The 20,733-nt window shown below is 41.5% G+C and overlaps 1 protein-coding gene across 7 annotated transcripts in view; it reads left to right on the forward strand.

Annotated features, from left to right (window-relative positions):
* The window catches only part of RAPGEF6 (Rap guanine nucleotide exchange factor 6), a 218,633-nt gene that overhangs the window by 41,064 nt on the left and 156,836 nt on the right, over positions 1-20,733 (forward strand). For all 7 annotated transcript variants that reach the window (XM_062189209.1, XM_062189210.1, XM_062189211.1 and 4 more), the window contains exon 5: positions 13,919-13,988. In XM_062189209.1, coding sequence (XP_062045193.1) covers positions 13,919-13,988 — 70 coding nt within the window. The remainder of the gene's footprint in view (positions 1-13,918; positions 13,989-20,733) is intronic.

Raw genomic sequence — 20,733 nt, forward strand, 5'->3', positions numbered from 1 at the left:
CCTCACTGCTTTTTTCCTGGTGCATCAGTCCGTAGCTGGATTGGAAGTGGAGCTGCTGGGGCTGGCGCCATGGCTCGCTTGGTTAATCCTCTGCCTGCGGTGCCGGCATCCCATGTGAGCACCAGGTTCTATACTAGTTGCTCCTCTTCCAGTCCAGCTCTCTTGTGGGCTGGGATAGCAGTGGAAGATGGCCTAAGTGCTTGGGCCCCTGGACCTGCATGGGAGACCAGGAAGAAGCTCCTGGCTCCGGATCGGTGCAGCGCCGGCCTTTTTAAAGTGCCATTGTATATACTGTAAACATAGAAAATATGAAAAGCTACTATTCTGTTTCTGCATTGGGTCACAAGGCTATAGTTGTTATCTCTGGCTTCCTTTTTTCACCACCCAATCAGTATTTCAGCCATTTGCTGAAACCTCAGCTACTCTGGATTCTTTACCTGATGGTTGGAACAAAGCCTTCATTTCTCAAAGGTCCCCAGTCATCCTTTTTTGGCTTTTTTTTTTAATGCACAGGTAGGTACTACATACGCATCTCTACATATAAGTACACGTAAATACTACATGTAAGTACTATCCTGAAGAGGATCTTCTGGGCTGTATACATAGTGTGCAGTCACCTAGCTGCTTCTTGGTGATTGAGATCAATTACTTGGGTCAGTGGAAAAACTGTTGGTTTAGTGTTGATGTGGAAGTCTTTAATTCCACAAACCATTGTTGTGTTTCCTGGTGGAAACAATCCTTCTTCGGGCATTAAGAACTCAGAGTTTGGAAAGGATACAAAAATTTTGGGAATGAGTTATTAGGTATAGAATTGAGAAGAGCCACTCCTACTTCCATACCTTAAAAGAAACCCTTATATTCTAGCTATTGGGGGAAACAGAAATCATTGCTTTACTTTCGTTCCTGTGAAATGAGTTCCTTGATGGAACACAGTCTTGTGTTGAGTGCTAAGACTGTAGGAAAATATTTTGTAATTCCTGAATAAGGGTGTTAACAAAGAAATGTAGGGAAATGCCTTGCCATAATGTGTCTACTCCAGTAAGGACAAATATCTGCCTCCTCTAGCATAGAAGAGGTCCAGTGTAAATAATCTGCCTGTGGGTGGCTATCTGGTCCTGTTGAGGAATGAGCCATATCAGGGATGCAGTCTGTGTTGTTAGCAAATTAAGTATCCAGCTGCAGTATTGGCTTTTGAGCTCCCCTGCATATTCTCCCTCTACCACCCTGTGTACTTCCTTCACAGTCCCATTGATGAAGCTCTAGAGTGACTGCAGAATACGATGGACATTGACAGAGCATGTTCTTTGTCTACCTGATTATTAACAGCCTTATCTACACAGGACGCAAATATCTTCAAAGTACCTACTCTTTTTGAAAATGGCCTGCCCACATGTATTTTCCCAGACTTTCTTGTTACTAATTTTCCAGTTGTGTTCTTTTCAAGTCCCTGACCATTCAAGCAAACTTCTGGCAACTGCCTGTGAATCGATTTAGATCAGCAGTTCTCAACTTAGACAAAATGAGCAACAAATGTACTGCCTGAAGTTCTGTCCCTAGGAGGACTTCACTTCACCAGCACCCTTCAGGGCCATCTCTGAATGTGGCTGTTCACTGTTGGGTGATCCTAGCATGTTGTGCAGACCCAGAAAGAAGCTTTGTTGTCCTGCTCCAAATCAAGGAACTCTGGGGAAATTTTACTGACATGGGAGGCCTTTGAGTTTTTAAGGAATTTGTTTCCCAAACACTTGATTGCATATATTTTAGGAAGGCATCACAGTACCCTTCTGTTACTTGCAAATGAAATTTTCTTTGTAACTTAAACCAGTTAGACATGAAAATTTACAGAGAGGATAAGTAGTAAATCTGTAATTTAAATGTCTTGTTTTGAAATAAATTCTTTTTCTAGAATTGAGTTCATTTTTTAGTTATCACAGTAAAATTTGATGTTCGACTTCATTACATTGGAGGTTGAAGTAAAATTTAACTCATTTGTCTAAACATTTGCATATACAGCAAATATCAGATACTAGCAATAGACAGAATACTGATGACTGCTGTATTTTTTAAGAGATTTACTTATGGAGTCTGTGTTGTAGTGTAGTAGACCATTCTCTCTGTCTCTGCCTCTCTCTAACTCTGCCTCACAAATAAATAAATAAAATCTAAAAAAATTACGAGAGTTACAGACAAGGAGAAGTAGAGACAGAAAGGTCTTCAGATGCTCATTAACTGCCCATATGGCTGCAGTGGCTGGAGCTGGGCCTAGTCGGAGCCAGGAGCTGCTTCTGCATCTCCCACGCGGGTGCAGGAGCTCAAGCTCTTGGGCCTTCTTGCACTGCTTTCCCAGGCTATAAGCAGAGAGCTGGATTGGAAGAGGAGCAGCACCCATATGGGATGCTGACAATGCAAGGAGTGGCTTAGCATACTGTGTCATAGCACCGACCCCTACTCCTGTATTTTCAGAGGGCCCAAATGCTATGTGGCATGGAAATAAGTTTGCTTGTAGAGGCAGATGTGAAAATGGGCTCTACAGATAAGCAGTTAGCTAAACCAATAAAGAGAACAGGCATTTCAGTTAGAGAATATCTGAAACACCAAGACGTTGATCCTACCACGCAACAGTATTCTATGTTAGTTACTGAGATTGGGAAAGGTAGTTGGTAAATATCACTGTCCATTTCCTAAAGATGTCATTTTTGTACAAAGCAATATATTGATACCATTAGAAGGTCAAGAAAGGAAAACAAGTTTACTTTAAGGAGTGTTTCTTCTTTTATTGTCCTCTACTCTATTCAACCCAATTTAATACATCTGCATAGAAAGCTATTTTTATTAATATTGTAGGAAAAAGTGATGCTACTTTTTCTCACCTACAAGTTTTATGTCTAGCACTCCTGCAACCAAGTACATGTTAACAAGAGAAAAGCATGCAGATTTAATTTAATAAAAGTTTTGTGTGACATAAGAGACTTGAGAAATGATGACCCAAGGACCCAGGGAGACTATTTTTATGCTAAGTTTGGGGAAGAAAGTGCATAGTTAAAGAGGAACATGACTGGACAAAAGAAGGGCATGATCTAATGGTAATAGCCTTTCTTTTTTCTTCTTTGTCATTTTGTCCACCCCAAATTATTTTCTGTGTCTCTGTGTGATAGTCCTTTTCCCAGAAATGGGGGCAGGATACCTGTCATGTGGGGGTCTTCAGGAGAGAAGGGAGGAGGTCAGAGAATGACCCTTGTAAGTTTTCTAGCTTGTTGCAGAGGAGAAGAGTTCCAGTTTAGTGACTTGTTTGGATGGAAATAGGTGGGTAGGTGAGAGTTGAGTGGGATTCTTGCTTCTGTGATCCCCCTCATCTCCCTCAGATGCCAAAGCTCCCTACCTGGGATTTGATGTTTTTGTTTATCTTTCTAGTGTTCTCTTTTTCCATGTACGTGAACAGAAATAAATAATTCTTAAATTTCCCATTTATTACTCAAATAGGAATATACTGTGTAGTTTTAACTCTTTTATTGTTACATAAGAGTATACAGTGATACAAATTTAAGGTAGTCAGTGACTGTACATAGAACATTAGGTAGTCATTACTACTTAGCACTTAGAAACAATCCATATGTCTTTTCTTACATCAGCTCACTTTCCTCCAAAGGTCTCATTTTCCTAAATTTTAATCTGTAGAGTTTCAACCTGTGGATGTGCACACATTAATCCTGTAGTTTGGCTTTGCTTACTTTTGAGCTCAAGGTGAATTCAGTCATGTGGTATTCTTTTGTGTGCCTTTTCTTTTGCCCAGCAATATGTTCATGAAATTCATCTGGTTTGGCAATTTCAGACTCCTTATTGAAATCTTGCTTTTAAGGCTCTAATACAAAATTGTGCTTCTTTTCCTTAGTTTCCAACTATGTCTCCAGGATACTTTTCTATACTCTTATTACAGTGATCACTATATTGTAATTACTGGTATGCTTGTCTCGGTGGCTCCTTGAGGACAAGGACTCTTTTTGTTTTTTAAAGGTTTATTTATTTATTTGAAAGTCAGGGTTACAGAGAAGTTACAGAGTTATAGAGGCAGAGAGAGATCTTCCATCCACTGGTTCACTCCCTACATGGCCACCACAGCCAAGGATCAGACAGGTTGGAACCAGGAGCCAGAAGCTTCTTTCTGGGTCTCCCATGTGGGCTCAGGGCCTCGAGCATTTGGGCCATCTTCCATTGCTTTCACAGGCACATTAGCAGGGAGCTGGGTTGGAAATGGAGCAACCACGATTTGAACTGGAACCCTTGTGGGATGCTGACACTGCAGGTGGCGGCTTTACCTGCTGCACCACAACAACAGCCCCAATGGCTGTATCATCATCTCCTCAAATGTCTGCACTGGCCAGGGTTGGGCCTGGACTGAAGTTGAGAGCCAGAAATTGAATCCAGGTTTCTTTATTATTATTATTATTATTATTATTATTTTTGACAGAGTGGACAGTGAGAGAGAAAGGTCTTCCTTTGCCATTGTTTCACCCCACAATGGCCGCTGCGGCTGGCACACTGCGCTGATCCGAAGCCAGGAGCCAGGTGCTTCTCCTGGTCTCCCATGGGGTGCAGGGCCCGAGCACTTGGGCCATCCTCCACTGCACTCCCTGGCCACAGCAGAGAGCTGGCCTGGAAGAGGGGCAGCCGAGACAGAATCTGGCGCCCCGACCGGGACTAGAACCCGGTGCCGCGCCGCAGGTGGAGGATTAGCCTGTTGAGCCGTGGCGCCAGCCAAATCCAGGTTTCTTATGTGGGCGAGAGAAACCAAGTTACTTAAGTCATTACTGTTGCCTCCCGGGCTCTACATCAGTAGGAAACAGGTATTAGGAGCTGGAGGCTGGTATCAAACCCATGCACTCCATGTGGTGCTTGGATGTCCTTACTGCTAGGCTATGCTGCCCACCCTTGTTTCCTGCTTTTGGCTATTATGTGTTGCTGTAGAGCTTTGTTTGTATACTTTGATTTCTCCTGAGTACGTATGTAGGGGTAGAGTGACTGGATTATAAGTCTTTATGTTACCACCTGCTTTAGTTTATTTTGTGTAAATATCTAGGAAATGGCCAGGTTCTAGGGTAGCTGCATGTTTAGCTTTGTAAGAAAATACCATGATCTTTCCCAAAGTTGTTCCATTTTACACACGAGCTTTTTGTAGTACTCTATAAACAAAGATACTGTTTAACAAAAACGATAATGGTAGAGGAACAGAAGAAAAAGGATGAGACACAAAAACAGATAGGAAAAGGACAAATATAATCCAGGTATGTAGTATTGCATTACAGGTATGTAGTCTAAACATTCCAGTCAAACGACAGAGATGATCAGATATGTGATGCTTATAGGAAATAGACTTAACCTTCAAAATGCAAATGAGTTGAAAATAAGGGGGCCAGCAATGTGGCATAGCAGATTAAGCCGCAGCCTGCAGTGCTGGCATCCCATATGGGCTCTGGTTCGAGTCCTGGCTGCTCCACTTCCCATCCAGCTCTCTGCTGTGGCCTGGGAAAGCAGTAGAAGATGGCCCGAGTCCTTTGGCCCCTGCACCCGCGTATGAAGACCTAGAGGAAGCTCCTGGCTCCTAGCTTCAGATTGGCACAGCTCTGGTCCTTGCGGCCAATTGGGGAGTAAACCAGCATATGTAAGACCTCTCTCTGGCTCTCTGCCTCTCCTTGTAACTTTTTCAAATAAATAAATAAATCTTTAAAAAAAAAAAAAAAAGAATGACTCAAGATAAACCATGCAAATATTCTTAGTAAGGCTGGAGTAGCCATATCTGTACAAGTCAAAGTAGAGTGACAGGAAATATTACTACAGATCAGGAGCAAAATTTCATAGTGTTAAAATAATAAATACATTTTGAACACCTAGCAGTCTTATTATATATTTAGAAACAGAACCCCAAAATATGATAGAAAAACTGACAATTGAACAGATCCGTGGAAGTTGAGCAGTTATACCTGATAACTTTAAAACTGCTCTCAATAGAACCATTAGACCGAAAATTAAGATAAGATTGAAAGGTATTATTAACCACTTTGTTTTAATATATAATTTTAATTTTCAAGTGTTAAGGCTTGTTCTCCAGAATAGGGCATATTCTTGGGCAGTGATAGACAACATTTTAAAAGGATTGAAAATATTGGAATTAATTTAATTGCTGACCACAGTGGAATTAAATTATAAATCAATACCAGAAAGAAATGTCAGCATTGAAATAACATTTATAAATGACCCATAAATTGAGGGACACTTCACAGCAGATATTGAAAGTATTTTCAATTGAGTTAAAATGAACATGCATCAAGATTTATGGGATGCAATTAAAGAAGTAGTTAGAAATTTATACCACATTTGTGAAAAAAGAACGAATTTAGGGGCCGATGCCGTGGCATACTAGGTTAATCCTCCGCCTGCAGTGCCGGCATCCCATATGGGTGCCGGTTCTAGTCCCGGCTGCTCCTCTTCCAGTTCAGCTCTGTGCTGTGGCTGGGAAGCATTGGAGGATGGCCCAAGGGCTTGGGCTCCTGTACCCGCGTGGGAGACTGGGAGGAAGCACCTGGCTCCTGGCTTCAGATTGGTGCAGCACCGGCTTTAGTGGCCATTTGGGGAGTGAACCAATGGAAGGAAGACTTTTCTCTCTCATTGTCTAGCTCTGCCTGTCAAATAAATAAATAAAATCTTTTTTTAAAAAAAGAATTTATTCATCAAAAGTATTCATATCTCGAACTGAAGGTACAAGTAAGATTTTAGTAGAAATCAGTGGAAAAAGAAAAAACTATAATGAAAAATTGATTCTTTGCAGAGGTCAGTAAGTTGGTATCACCAGTATTTGGCACAAAAGAGGAAGGGTTGGTATCCTATCAATGTAAAATATTACATGGGAATTTTGTAAACATGTTTTATATCAACAAATTGGACAAATCTTGTAAAGACATACATTACCAAAATAGAAAAACAGAAAATTTGAGTACAAAGAGAAACCTTAGGCCTGCTCAGATGGACTTACTGCTGACCACTTTAAAGCATTAGGAGGCTTTATTACATATCATATACAAACTCTTATAGAAAATAGGGAAAATAGTTTCAGTTTATTGCTGTGAGTTCATTATTACTGTCACCAGTAACAGAGCAAGACATCACAAGAAAAACTTTTGGATTGTTATCTTCATCAACTTATATGTAGAAATTAGTAAACTAGCAGCAAACTGAATCTTGGAGAGACAGAAGGAAATCTTCCGTCTGCTGATTCACTTCCCAAATGACCGCAAGGGCCAGAGCTGAGCTGATTTTAAGGCAGGAGCCAGGATCCTTTTCTGGGTCTCCCATGTGGGTGCAGCCTCCACTGTGTTCCCAGGCATATTAGCAGGAAGCTGGTTTGGAAGAGGAGCAGCTGGGACATGAACCGGCACCCACATGGGGTGCCAGCACAGCAGACAGAAGCTTAACCTACCATAGCACAGCACTGGACCGTATATTAAGATTATTATGTGCCACAACCAAGTTTTGTTATCCTGGGAGTGCAAGTTGATCTTGCATCTATAAGTCAATTAATGTAATATAGTTTGTTGGTAAAATAATGCTCAGGTACCATATGATTCTTTCAATAAATACTGCAGAAAAAAAAATCTCATAAAAATCCAAAACCTATTCAAGATACAATTGTAGACATATAGAAGGGAACTTCCTAACCCTTTTATAGGTCATGTAAAAAAATAGGTGATGTAGAAAATTTTTAGTTTTAATTTTTCAGTCATATTTCTGATCCATTTCTTAATTTTTGTTTATAATGTTATATTCAGATGTTTCCCTCCCTTTCCCATTTCCTCACTTTTTATTCTCTTAATACCTGGTTGTTCAGTACCATTGATAGAAAAGATTATCTTTACCCATTGTTGACCTTGGCATCTTTGTCCAAAAATAGTTCAACTTACAAAGGTACTTCAAAATGTTTATGCAATATAAGATTAAGAGGTTAAATTTATCCTGACACAAATTTTTTTAAATATTTGCAAGGAATTTTGAAGAAAATAATGAGGGGATAATGTGCTGACTTAGCAGGAAATGGTACTGCTTGCAAAGTTGGCATCCCAAATTGGCCTTGAGCCCTAGAGCCTTGGCTTCCCCACTTCCAATCCAGCTCCTTTTTGGCGTCCTGGGAAAAGCAGAGGAAGCTCGCTCAAGTACTTGGGCCCCTGCCACCCATGTGGCAGACCTAAAAGCAGCTCCTGGCTTTAGCTGGCCCAGCCCTGCCCCACGTGACCATCTGGGGTGTTAAACAGCAGATGGAAGCTATCTCTCCTTCTCCCTCTCCCTCTCCCTCTCTATGACTTAAAATCAAAAATTTAATCTGCCTTTTTAAAAGTTAGTGATAAATGCGTATTATGAAAAACTGCATAGAGTTTGAATTTTTTTTTTTTTTAGTACCAAAATCAGCTTAGCTTTTAATGTCATTTTCAGTTAACTGACGTGCCTTCATATAGGTACAGGTCTTCAGTTCTCTAGCCTGTTACATTGAGCTACAAGTTTATCTGATGCTGTATCGTTTCAAATACTGTAGCTTTAACACTATGTCTTAAAATTTTATAATACAGATATTTTAAATTGATTATTTTCCAAAATTGCTTTAGTTATTTTACTTCCTTTATATTTCCATTAAAATTTTATTTTTTATTTTAAAATTTTTTATTATTTTCATTTTAATCGAAAGGCAGAGCAAACACAGACAAAAATGTTTCAACTACTGCTTCCCTCCCAAAATGTCTGCAATAGCCAGGGCTGGGTCAGGCTGAAGTCTGCTGCCTAGAACTCAGTCTGGAATTGGAGGCAGAGCCAGGTCTCAAACCCAGGCTCTCCAGTACGGGATGCAGGTGTCCCAGGCAGCAGCTTAAATGCTGTGTGAAATGCCTACCTCTCTATACAAATTTTAGAGTTGTCCTTTCAACCTTGTAAGTCAACTTTTTGGGATTTTTATTTGTAATTGAATTGAATATGTAGACCAGTTTAGAGAGAATTTCATCTTAGTAAGTCTTTAAATCCATAAACAACAAAATATTATTTTTTTATTTGGGTCTTCATGAATTTCTCTCAACAGGGTTAGTTTTTTAGTTGTAGTTTTACAGGAATCTTGTACATACTTTGATAAAATTGTCTCTGAAGCATTATATATGCTATGTTTTAAAGATTTATAAAGAGTTACACAGAGAGAGGAGAGGCAGAGAGAGAGGTCTTCCCTCCGTTGGTTCACTCCCCAGTTGGCTGCAATGGCCAGAGCTGTGCCAATCTGAAGCCAGGAGCATCTTTCAGGTCTCCCACGCGGGTAGGGGCCCAAGGACTTGGGCCATCTTCCACTGCTTTCCTAGGCCATAGCAGAGAGCTGGATCAGAAGTGGAGCAGCCAGGTCTTGAACTGGGGCCCATATGGGATGCTTCAGGCCATAGCATTAACCCACTGTGCCACAGTGCCGGCCCCTGTATATACTATTTATAATAGGATTAAAAGATCTTTTATTTTCTGGTTGTTGCTAATAAAAAATAAAAATGGTTTTGGGGTTTTGTGTCCTTTAATTTTTCTAAATTCACTTATTTCTGATAGTTTTTACAGGGTTTACTTGATATGTGATTATATTATCTACAGTTGAAGTGTTTATTTTGCCTTTCTTGTGTAACCCATAGTTCTAAGACCTGTTGGTGAGGGAGAGTTTTTGTGTATATCAGTATGCCAGCTGATAAATTGATTAGGAATGTTACAAACAACTTGTATCAGTAGTCACCAAGATCTAAGTACTGATCAAAAACATGAATGCTAAACTAATAAATGAAAAGTTGAGAGGAAACTTATTATGGGTAGATCACATTGATACTGTCTCATGCCACTCTGCAATTTTAATACTGTTACGAAGTAAGATAGCCAGACTGAGTGTGTCCACCTGTGTGATATGATAGAACATTCCAGTAGGTCTTTTTGATACTTAACATTTCTCTTACTCATAATTATCTGTTTCAAATATATTTTGCACTAAAACAGACTTCTAATTCCATTTTTCCTTGAATTTTTTTAAAGATTTATTTATTTGAAAGAGTTACAGTGCGAGAGGTAGGGACAGATCTTGCATCTGCTGGCTCACTTCCCAGGTGACTGCAACAGCCAGGAATAGGCCAGGCTGAAGTCAGGAGCTGTTAACTGCTTCTGGGTCTCTCATGAGGATAGCAGGGGTCTAGATACCTGGGCTGCCAGCAGGGAGCTGGATCAGAAGTGGAACAGCCAGGACTCAAACCGGAGTCCATATGGGATAGTGGCATCTCAGCCAATTAACCCACTGTGCTGCAATGCTGATCCCCTTGAATTTTTTTAAGTGCTTTCATACTTTTAATGTCTTTGTTGGTTTCCTCATTCTAGATCTGCTATTACTGATCGATTTTTCTTTTGGTTATGGATTATCATTTCCTGTTCCTTTCCATGACTGTTTTCTTTTGTGTTTTTTATGAATACCACACTTTGTGAATTTTGGGTTGTTGAATTTGAGCTTTTGCTTTTTGTGTATGTGTGTGTTTTATTTGAAAGGCAAAATTAAAGAGAGAGGCTGGCGCCGTGGCTTAACAGGCTAATCCTCCGCCTTGCGGCACTGGCACACCGGGTTCTAGTCCCGGTTGGGGCACCGGATTCTATCACGGCTGCCCCTCTTCCAGGCCAGCTCTCTGCTATGGCCCGGGAAGGCAGTGGAGGATGGCCCAGGTCCTTGGGCCATGCACCCGCATGGGAGACCAGGAGAAGCACCTGGCTCCTGGCTTTGGATCAGCATGAAACGCCAGTCACAGCGGCCATTGGAGGGTGAACCAACGGCAAAAAGGTAGACCTTTCCCTCTGTGTCTCTCTCACTATCCTCTGCCTGTCAAAAAAAAAAAAAAAAAAAATTAGAGAAGGAGAGACAGATCTTCCATCTTCTGGTTCGTGCTCCAAATGGTCACAACTGCCAGAACTGAGCCAGGTGGAAATGAGGAGCCAGGCGCTTCCTGGTCTCCCACTTAGAGGTACAAAGGTTCAAGTACTTGGTCCCTCCTCTGCTGTTTCCCAGGGACATTAGCAGAGAACTGGATCAGGAGTGGAGTGGCTGGGGCTAGAAATGGTGGTGCCCGTATGGGATGCTGTGCCACAATGATGGCCCTTATTGTATTTCAACACAAATTAGGCTGTGTTCTAGCATGTAGTCTAGCTAATTGGAAACTGATTATTTTGGGCCTTATCTTTTACATTTGGTTGAGTAAGTCCAACACTACTTTATTGTAGGACTAGCATCACATTGCTGAGAATGCTGGTTCATGCTTCAGCCGTTAGGTAGCTTTTCTTCCACTCTGACTCTCAGGTTTGTTGTACACAAAGAGTCAAGGGGACTTTTCTGAAGCACTCACACACATAATCACCCGGACATATGCATATCCTTATCCATGTTCTTCTCTGTTCTCTGCCTTGTTTCTCTGCCCTCCCTTCTGTTACTCTACCCTATAAATTTTAAGCATCTTTCCCCTCATCTCACACCTCAGCATTTTCTCTGTCTCTTCTTCGCAGTGAGGTTGTCAGACGGTTGGGCTTCTTCCTTCTTGCTTAGTGAAATAGAGATTTCCTGTAGATGCTAAAATGGCCCATTGAGCAGGTGATCTTTTGCCTTTTCCCAGTGATCATATCTTAAAATTGTTTTATGTATTTTGTCTGTGTTTCTGGTTTAAGTGAGAAAGTAAATTAGGTTAGGTTACTGTCCTTTAAGCTTGCATTGAAGCTAGCTTTTAGAATTTTGCTTTTACATATGTTTTAGATAATGTAAGAGTTTGGGAAAACAAGAAAATTTTCTTCTACTTAAGAAAAAGGTGATTTTTTGCTTATGTTGAAAATAATTTTATTTGCATTTTGATTAGAATTTCTAAGCTACTATTTGTAAATCCTTCAACTGTGGAAATTTTTTTTTTAATGCTGTTGAAGCTTCTTAAGGACTTGCTTGTTACCTTATTTAAGCATTAGTGTATAGTTCATCAGTAAAACTGTGTCATTTTCTCTGTAAATGACTTACATATATATTTATTTACTTTAAGATTTACTTACTTATTTGAAAGTCAGAAGGAAAGGCAGACAGAGAGGGAGAGAGAGAGAGGTTCTCCATACAATAGTTCACCCTTCAGTTGCCCACAATGGCCAGGGCTGTGCCGATCTGAAGCCAGGAGCCAGCAGCCTCTTCTGGGTCTCCTACGTGAGTGCAGAGGCCCAAGGACATCGGCCATCCTCTACTGATTTCCCATTCCTTAGCAAAGAGCTGTATTGGAAGTGGAGCATCCGTGGTTTTTTTTTTTTTGTTTTGTTTTTACAGGCAGAGTGGGCAGTGAGACAGAGAGAAAGGTCTTTCTTTTTCGTTGGTTCACCCCACAATGGCCGCTGCGGCTGGCACACTGCGCTGATCCGAAGCCAGGAGCCAGGTGCTTCTCCTGGTCTCCCATGGGGTGCAGGGCCCAAGCACTTGGGCCATCCTCCACTGCCTTCCCGGGCCACAGCAGAGAGCTGGCCTGGAAGAGGGGCAACCGGGACAGAATCCGGAGTCATGACCGGGAGTAGAACCTGGTGTGCCGGCGCCACAGGCGGAAGATTAGCCTATTGAGCCACGTCCCCGGCAGGAAGTGGAGCATCCTTGACTTGAACTGGCACCCATATGGGACACGGGAACTGCAGGTGGCGGCTTGACTCAGTGTACCACTCAGTGCACCGGCCCTAACTTATGTATTTTTTAAGTTTATTTGTTGTTACTTTATATTTTATTTACATTATTAGTGGATACCCCCTCTCCTGGTTTAATTACTTTGGAATAGTAGTTTATTAATTTGTCATGGTCCCAAATTTTCAAATGTTGTGTTAATTTATGTAGCTTTAATAATTTATTCTGCATATAATTATGTTAATATATTGTGTGTCATACCATTAGAAGGTATTTTTTCTATTCCACTTTTTTAAAGTTTATCTTTTGAATTGAAAATCTGTCTTTTCCTTTGTCATTGCTTTCTTTTGATTTGTTCAACAATCTTTGAGACCAAGAATATAGAAATAACTTTCTTTTAATATTGATCCTTCTGTACTTTTTCTAAAGAGGTAGCCAGTGAATCTAACATTTTTTAAGAAATCATCTTTGTGCCTAACTACATTTCTATACTTAAATATTAGCATTTTAAGGTTTTTAAAAAATCTGTTGTCTAATACTGCTCAAAATAGTAAACTACTTTAAAAAAAATCATGATAATCCTGGGTATATATTTTCATGTAATTCAGTATATATTGGCTAGTGTTCAAAGTTGAAATTGGGCAGAGGGGCTGGTGCTGTGGCATAGCAGGTAAAGGCGTTGCGGGCAGTGTTGGCATCCCATTTGGGTGCCAGTTCGAGTCCTGGCTGCTCCACTTCTGAGCCTGCTCTCTGCTGTGGTCTGGGAAAGCAGCAGAAGATGGCCCAAGTCCCTGGGCCCCTGCACCCACATGGGAGACCCGGAAGAAGCTCCTGGCTTTGGAACGGCGCAGCTCTGACCATTGTGGTTGGTCGGTCTTCCTCCCTCCCTCCCTCCCTCTCTGTCTGTCTGTCTCTCTCTCTCTCTCTCTGCCTCTCCTCTCTGTAACTGACTTTTAAATAAATAAATAAATAAATAAATATTTTTTAAAAAAGAAATTGGGCAGATAGTTTTTATAATTAAGTTTAGGGAGTAAAGGTAGCAATTTAAAGGGAATTTTCATATAGAACTTTGTTAGTCTGTTGTGTATGGGCAGTTAAAAGGGGATGTTTTAGATTTTGCAAAATTTCTTTAAATTTTTGTTGTTTGGATTTTCCCATATTGATAAGTTAATAATCTTTGCTAAGTAAATTGTTTTTCTGTTTTTATAGTTTTGGTAAGCAGTTTGGAGGAAAAAGAGGATGTGATTGTCTTGTATTAGAGCCTTCAGAAATGATTGTGGTAAGAACTTCAAAGAATACTTAATTGTTGTTTGATACGCTTCGGTTTCAACCTCAAATGTAGTAGCCTTTACACACTGAAGGAAGTTCCATTACCATGACCTTGTAGAGTTTCTATTCAGTAGCATTAAAGCATAAGCTAAATTTACACATTTTCGTCTCAAAACTTTCTGGTCTCTTTGAAATAATGGGAAATACACACACGCACACAAAATTCCAAGTCTCATAATTTCTTTTATTTCTTGTACAAGAAAAGTAAAATATTTTTAAAAAGAGATCCTGACTTTTCAAGTGTTTTTTCCTTTCCTACTAGGTTTAGTAATTATACATGGAACATCTATGATCTGTATACCATAGTATAGGGAAAGAGATAGAGAAACAAGAAATACAATTAGACCCAAATTAAAAATGGTCTGTATCTTAGTATTTTTACTTGTTTTATTATTTGAGATCCGTTTTCATTCAAAGATACTTTTGCAGCAGTGATATCCCATATGGGCACTGGTTAGATGCCAGGCTGCGCCGCTTCTGATCTAGCTCCCTGCTAATGCACCTGTGAAAGCAGTGTCAGATGGCCCAGGTTCTTGGGCCCCTGGAGCTCTGTGGGAGGCCCTCATGAAGCTCCTAGTTCCTGCCTTCGGATGGGCCCACCTGCAACTGTTGTGGCTATGTGAACCAGTGAACTGAAGATCTCTGTGTCTCTTCCCTTCTCTGTAACTTTTTCAAATAAATAAATCTTTAAAAAAATACTTCTTTGCATTTTTATTTTAAGAGAACTGGGTAGCTGATGTAAGTTTAGAGTATCTGATTTTGTGTTTAAGCATTTGAAGAATCAAGAACACAGTTCGCTTTTACCTTCTGAGTTGACCTTACCACAAAATAGCCTAGACTGAATGGACTCACTGTCCTCCTAGCATCTCACTTAGATGACTTTTTTGTCATTTGATGCTGCTACAGTCAGGTGAACATCTTCAGGTAGTTTGTTTCCTCTTCCCCAGATCCAGGCAGCATTGGTTTCCTCATTTAATTGTCAGTTGAGGTCATGTTTCTCTTACTTTATGGGAAAAAAAAAATAAGTGCATTAATTTTCTCTTACATATGGTGTTTTAATACTTCATTATATATTTGACCTTGCTTTTATTTATAAAAAGTAGGGGCCGGCGCCGTGGCTCAACAGGCTAATCCTCCGCCTTGCAGCACCGGCACCCCAGGTTCTAGTCCCGGTCGGGGCGCCGGATTCTGTCCCGGTTGCCCCTCTTCCAGGCCAGCTCTCTGCTTTGGCCCGGGAAGGCAGTGGAGGATGGCCCAGGTCCTTGGGCCCTACGCCCCATGGGAGACCAGGAGAAGCACCTGGCTCCTGCCTTGGGATCAGCACACTGCACCCGCCGCAACACGCCAGCTGCGGCGGCCATTGGAGGGTGAACCAACGGCGAAGGAAGACCTTTCTCTCTCTCTCTCTCTCTCTCACTGTCTACTCTGCCTGTCAAAAAATTCAAAAAAATAAAAATAAAAAAAATAAAGAGTAGGAAAAGGAAAAATTATGAAATCACTTGAAGTATAAAATGATATGGGCTCATCTTGCACTATACTTGCACCAAATCTAAGATTGTTAGTCTCCTGCCTAAGGAGACCTACTTGCTTTTGTTTTATAAGATCTAGCTGCTGGTTGTGCACATTTTTCTGTTTCATTGCTTCTAGAACCTCTCAGTGAACAGAGCTGCGAAATGTTTGTCATGTAGCATTACAAGAATATATGACTCCAACAAAAAATATGATTTTGTTACATTAAAGAGTATTTTTTTGATTTGCCAACGTGTTCTGACTTAGTAAAGGTACTCCCTTGCTTCATTTGTACTCTGTGATTTAGTGTTCTGTGTTGTGCGCTGGGTGTGTGCTGAAGAAATAGTCATTCCTGATTTAAAAAAAAGGTTGTGTGTATTTATACATACATGCTTAAATTTACTTCTCTGTATACCTGTGTTAAAAATCTAGAATTCACCTTAGCTTTTTTTTATTTTATGTTAAGATTTATTTATTTCTTTTAAAAAGTGACAGTGAGAGAGGGAGACACAGAGAAATTCCATCCACTGATTCACTGCCCAGGCTGGGTCAGACTGAAGTCAGGAGATTCACGTGGGGTGGCAGGGGCCCAGTGGGTCATCTTGCACTGCTTTGCCCAGGCTATTAGCACTGTGCTAAATCAGAAGTGGAGCTTCCAACTCATGAACCAATAGTTGTATTGTATGTGACCCTTGCACCTGGTGGCTCTACCTGCTACACCACAATGCCAGTTCTTTGGCTTTTTAAATGCTTTTTTCAAACAATTAAAAACTTTTGTTACTATCAATATATTGTTTTATGCATACAGTAGTTTAAGAATGTTTATCTTGTTTAACCTTGTAGAATGCACTACCGGCTAGACTTTTTTTTTTTTTTTTTTTTTTTAAAGGGCAGTGTGATACAGAGAGAGGGAGTCAGAGAAATCTTCCATCAGTTGGTTTACTCCCCAGTTGGCCTCAACAACCAAGACTGGTTCAGGCCAAAACCAGGAGCTTTATTTGGGTCTCCCACATGGGTGTAGGAGCCTGGTCACTTTGGCCATCCTTGGTTGCTTTCCCAGACATGTTGGTGGTGAGCTGGATTAAAAATGAGGCAGCAGGAACTGGAGCCAGTAACATATGGGATGTGTTGCAGCAGCAGCTTAACTTGATTGGCCACAATGACTACCCCTAGCTAGGTACTATCACCACAAATATAGACACTGTAAATGTACAATTTGATGAGATTGACAGTTGTGCTCCTTTTGTAGCTTAGTTCTCTGTGAATAAATAAATAAATAAATAAATAAAATATTATTGTCATCTACTCCAAAAAGTAAGGAAGTACTCAGAATAAGAACACAAAGGCCAGGCTGAAGGGGCACTGCTGGGCCAAGTCTGGAAATTTTGAGAATCCAAATAAAAGTTTAGAGTAATTCATGGTACCCTGATGGATAATATAGAACTGTATAAGTTCTAATGGTATGAAGGAGTAAATGAATGAATAAGGGAGAAGAGAGAGTAGAATGCCAACCAATAAATACTTAAGGAATGATTGGTAGAAAATGGTTAAAGGATGCTAAAAATTGGGCTATGTGTTTAGTGAGGACTGGAATACTTAGGTAGTCTTAGAATATTTTCTTAAAAATCATTTATAATCGGAAAATTTTTTAGAGCTGGCGCCGTGGCTCACTTGGCTAATCCTCCACTGTGGCGCCGGCACCGCGGGTTCTAGTCCCAGTTGCTCCTCTTCCAGTCCAGCTCTCTGCTGTGGCCCGGGAGGGCAGTGGAGGATGGCCCAAGTGCTTGGGCCCCTGCACCCGCATGGAGACCGGGAGGAAGTAACCAGTTCCTGGCTTCGGACAGGTGCAGCGCCGGCCGTAGCGGCCATTAGGGGAGTGAACCAACAGAAGGAAGACATTTCTATCTCTTTCTCACTGTCTATAACTGTCTCTGTTTGTCTCTCTCACTGCCTAACTCTGCCTGACCAAAAAAAAAAAAAAAAAAAAAAAAAATTTTTTTGACAGGCAGAGTTAGAGTTATACAGTGAGAGGGAGAGACAGAGAGAAAGGTCTTCCTTTTCTGTTGGTTCAGCCCCCAAATGGCTGCTATGGCTAGTGCGCTGCGCTGATCTGAAGCCAGGGGCGAGGTGCTTCTTCCTGGTCTCCCATGTGGGTTCAGGACCCAAGCACTTGGGCCATCCTCCACTGCGCTCCTGGGCCACAGCAGAGAGCTGGACTGGAAGAGGGGCAACTGGGACAGAATCCAGCATCCCAACCAGGACTAGAACCCGCAGTGCTGGCGCCGCAGGTTGAGGATTAGCCAAGTGAGCCGCAGTGCCGGCCAAAAAAACTTTCTTTAAACTTTTAGTCGGAAAACATGACAGATTCTCTCAAAACAGCAATCAGTCATTTCTACCACAATTGTATGATCACAAGCAAGGAACTCAGACATCAGCCTCTATGATAATATTGCTGCTAGAGATGCAGACTTGAATCAGATCATTAGGGTTTAGCAGACCAACTAAATTGAAACACTTTGTAGAGAGGTAATTTTTTTTAAATTATTTGGAAGATATAAAGAGGGAAGGCCGGCACCACGGCTCACTAGGCTAATCCTCCGCCTTGTGGCGTCGGCACACTGGGTTCTAGTCCCGGTCAGGGCACCGGTCCTGTCCCGGTTGCCCCTCTTCCAGGCCAGCTCTCTGCTGTGGCCAGGGAGTGCAGTGGAGGATGGCCCAAGTGCTTGGGCCCTGCACCCCACGGGAGACCAGTAGAAGCACCTGGCTCCTGCCATCGGATCAGCGCGGTGCGCCGGCCGCAGCGCGCCTACCGCAGCGCGCCTACCGCGGCGGCCATTGGAGGGTGAACCAACGGCAAAAGGGAGACCTTTCTCTCTGTCTCTCTCTCTCACTGTCCACTCTGCCTGTCAAAAAAAAAAAAAAAAAAAGGAAGATATAAAGAGGGAAAGATGCATCTTCTATCTGCTGGTTCATTCTCCAGATGCTGGCAACAGTCAGTGGTGCACCAGGTGGAAGCCGAGACAGGAAGTCTATTGAGGTTGCCTACGTGGATTGAAGGGAATGTTGCACATCATTCCTGCCTCTCAGTTACATTAGATGGAAAGCAGATCAGGAGCACAGAATAGCCAGGATTCTAATCAGGCATTCTGAGGGGGAATGTTGGCATCCCAAGCAGTGGCTTAACCCACTGTGCACAATGCCTGCCCCAAATTGAAAGGCATTCTACAAGTAAAGTGGCCTATACTCTGGTATAGGAAGATTGATCAACAGTTCCAGATTAAAAGAGGAAAAAATAATAACAAAGTGGCCGGCGCCGTGGCTGAATAGGCTGATCCTCCGCCTTGCAGTGCCAGCACACTGGGTTCTAGTCCCGTTCGGGGCGCCAGATTCTGTCCAGGTTGCCCCTCTTCCAGGCCAGCTCTCTGCTATGGCCCAGGAAGGCAGTGGAGGATGGCCCAACTCCTTGGGCTCTGCACCCCATGGGAGACCAGGAGAAGCACCTGGCTCCTGCAGCACGGTGTGCCGTCCGCGGAGGCCATTGGAAGGTGAAGCAACGGCAAAGGAAGACCTTTCTATCTCTCTCACTATCTACTCTGCCTGTCCAAAAAATAATAATAATAATAATAACAAAGTATATAGGGCTCTAATGATGATGGCCCCTCTCTGTTGCTCTTCCTTTTTAAAAAATTTATTTTGAAAGTAGGAGTTAGATCTGCCATCAGCTGGATCACTCTCTGGATGGCTGCGGTGGCCAGGCTAAAACAGGACCTTCATCAGGGTCTCCCTTGTAGGTGGCAGGCACCCAAACATCTGGGCCATCTTCAACTTTTCTCAGGGCAGTAGCAAGGATCTGCATCAAGTGGAGCATTCAGGACTTGAACCATTGTCCATATGGGATATTCTGTTTATTTCTGTTTTTCTATTTTTTTATAGGAACTTAAAAAAAAAATTTTTTTTTTTAACTTGGAAGAGTGACAGGGAGAGACAGAGGGAAGAAGGTCTTCCATTCACCCCATCACTCTGCCAAATGGCTGCAACAGCCAAATCTCAGCCAGGCTGAAGTTTGGAGACTTTTTTTTCCCTCTTCTCCTCTCTTCACTGTACTCCAGTAGAAACAGTGTTTGAGCTCTCATTTTAGTGTTGATTCTGGCTATTTGTAAACATTGATTGTAAAATATTTGAAGGTAAAAAGTAGCCAGGAGGGGTGGTGTGTGTAGTGTGCAATGGTTTAAGTAGTTTCCTACGTCATTAGCATCCCAAGTGGGCACTGGTTAGAGTCCCAGCTGCATCACTTCTGACCCAGCTCTCTGCTATGGCTTGGGAGAGCAGCGGAAGATGGCCCAGGTGCTTGGGCTCCTGCACCTTTGTGTGAGACCTGGAACAAGTGCCTAGCTTCCAGCTTCAGATTGGCCCAGTTCCGGCTGTTGGGGCCATTTAAGGAGTGAACCAGCAAATGGAAGACCTCTCCCTCTCTCCCTCCCTCCCTCCCTCTCTCTCTCTCACTTCTTCCCCCTCTGTCTATAACTCTGCCTCTCAAGTAATAAATAAATATTTTTTTTAAAAAAAGTAGCCAGGAATATATATATCTTGCATGCCAGTAGCCAATTTGATCTCTACATTTTTTTTCCAGTATTTTAGCTTCATATATTTATTTTCAGAGTTTCTTATTTTATTGTCTTGTACAGTCTTTCTTTGTTCATATTTAACCATATATTTAGCATTTTTTGCTTTTTAATTCTTTCATCTAAGACCTTATTTATGGAACTGCTCATTACATTAGAGTACATCCTATAAATTTTTCTTGTGTGAAGTGTTTTGTTGGTAAACAGCTGGATATAGTCTTTTTTTTGTAGTATAAAATGTGAAAGTAGGTTTATTTTGCCACATTCTTGGACAGTTTTTTTTGCCATGGAAACAAGTGTAGCAGGGAAATTATCTTCTCTCAGCACAGTCAATGCATTCAACTATTTTCTGGCACCCATTGTTGGGGGATATGTTATTAATCTAATTGCCCTTCTTTTTATCCTATTTATATTTTCATTCTGGCTGTGTGACAAGTCGTCTTCTGTTTCTCTTTTATCTTTCAATTTGCTCTTGGGAGTTTTAATTATTCTGCTTTGAATTAGTTGGACTGTTTTGAGCTTTTTAGAAAATGTCTTTGGGCGTTGATTGTCTCATTCCCCCTT

The sequence above is a fragment of the Lepus europaeus genome, chromosome 4 (genome assembly GCF_033115175.1).
Source record: "Lepus europaeus isolate LE1 chromosome 4, mLepTim1.pri, whole genome shotgun sequence".
Lineage (NCBI taxonomy): Eukaryota > Metazoa > Chordata > Mammalia > Lagomorpha > Leporidae > Lepus > Lepus europaeus.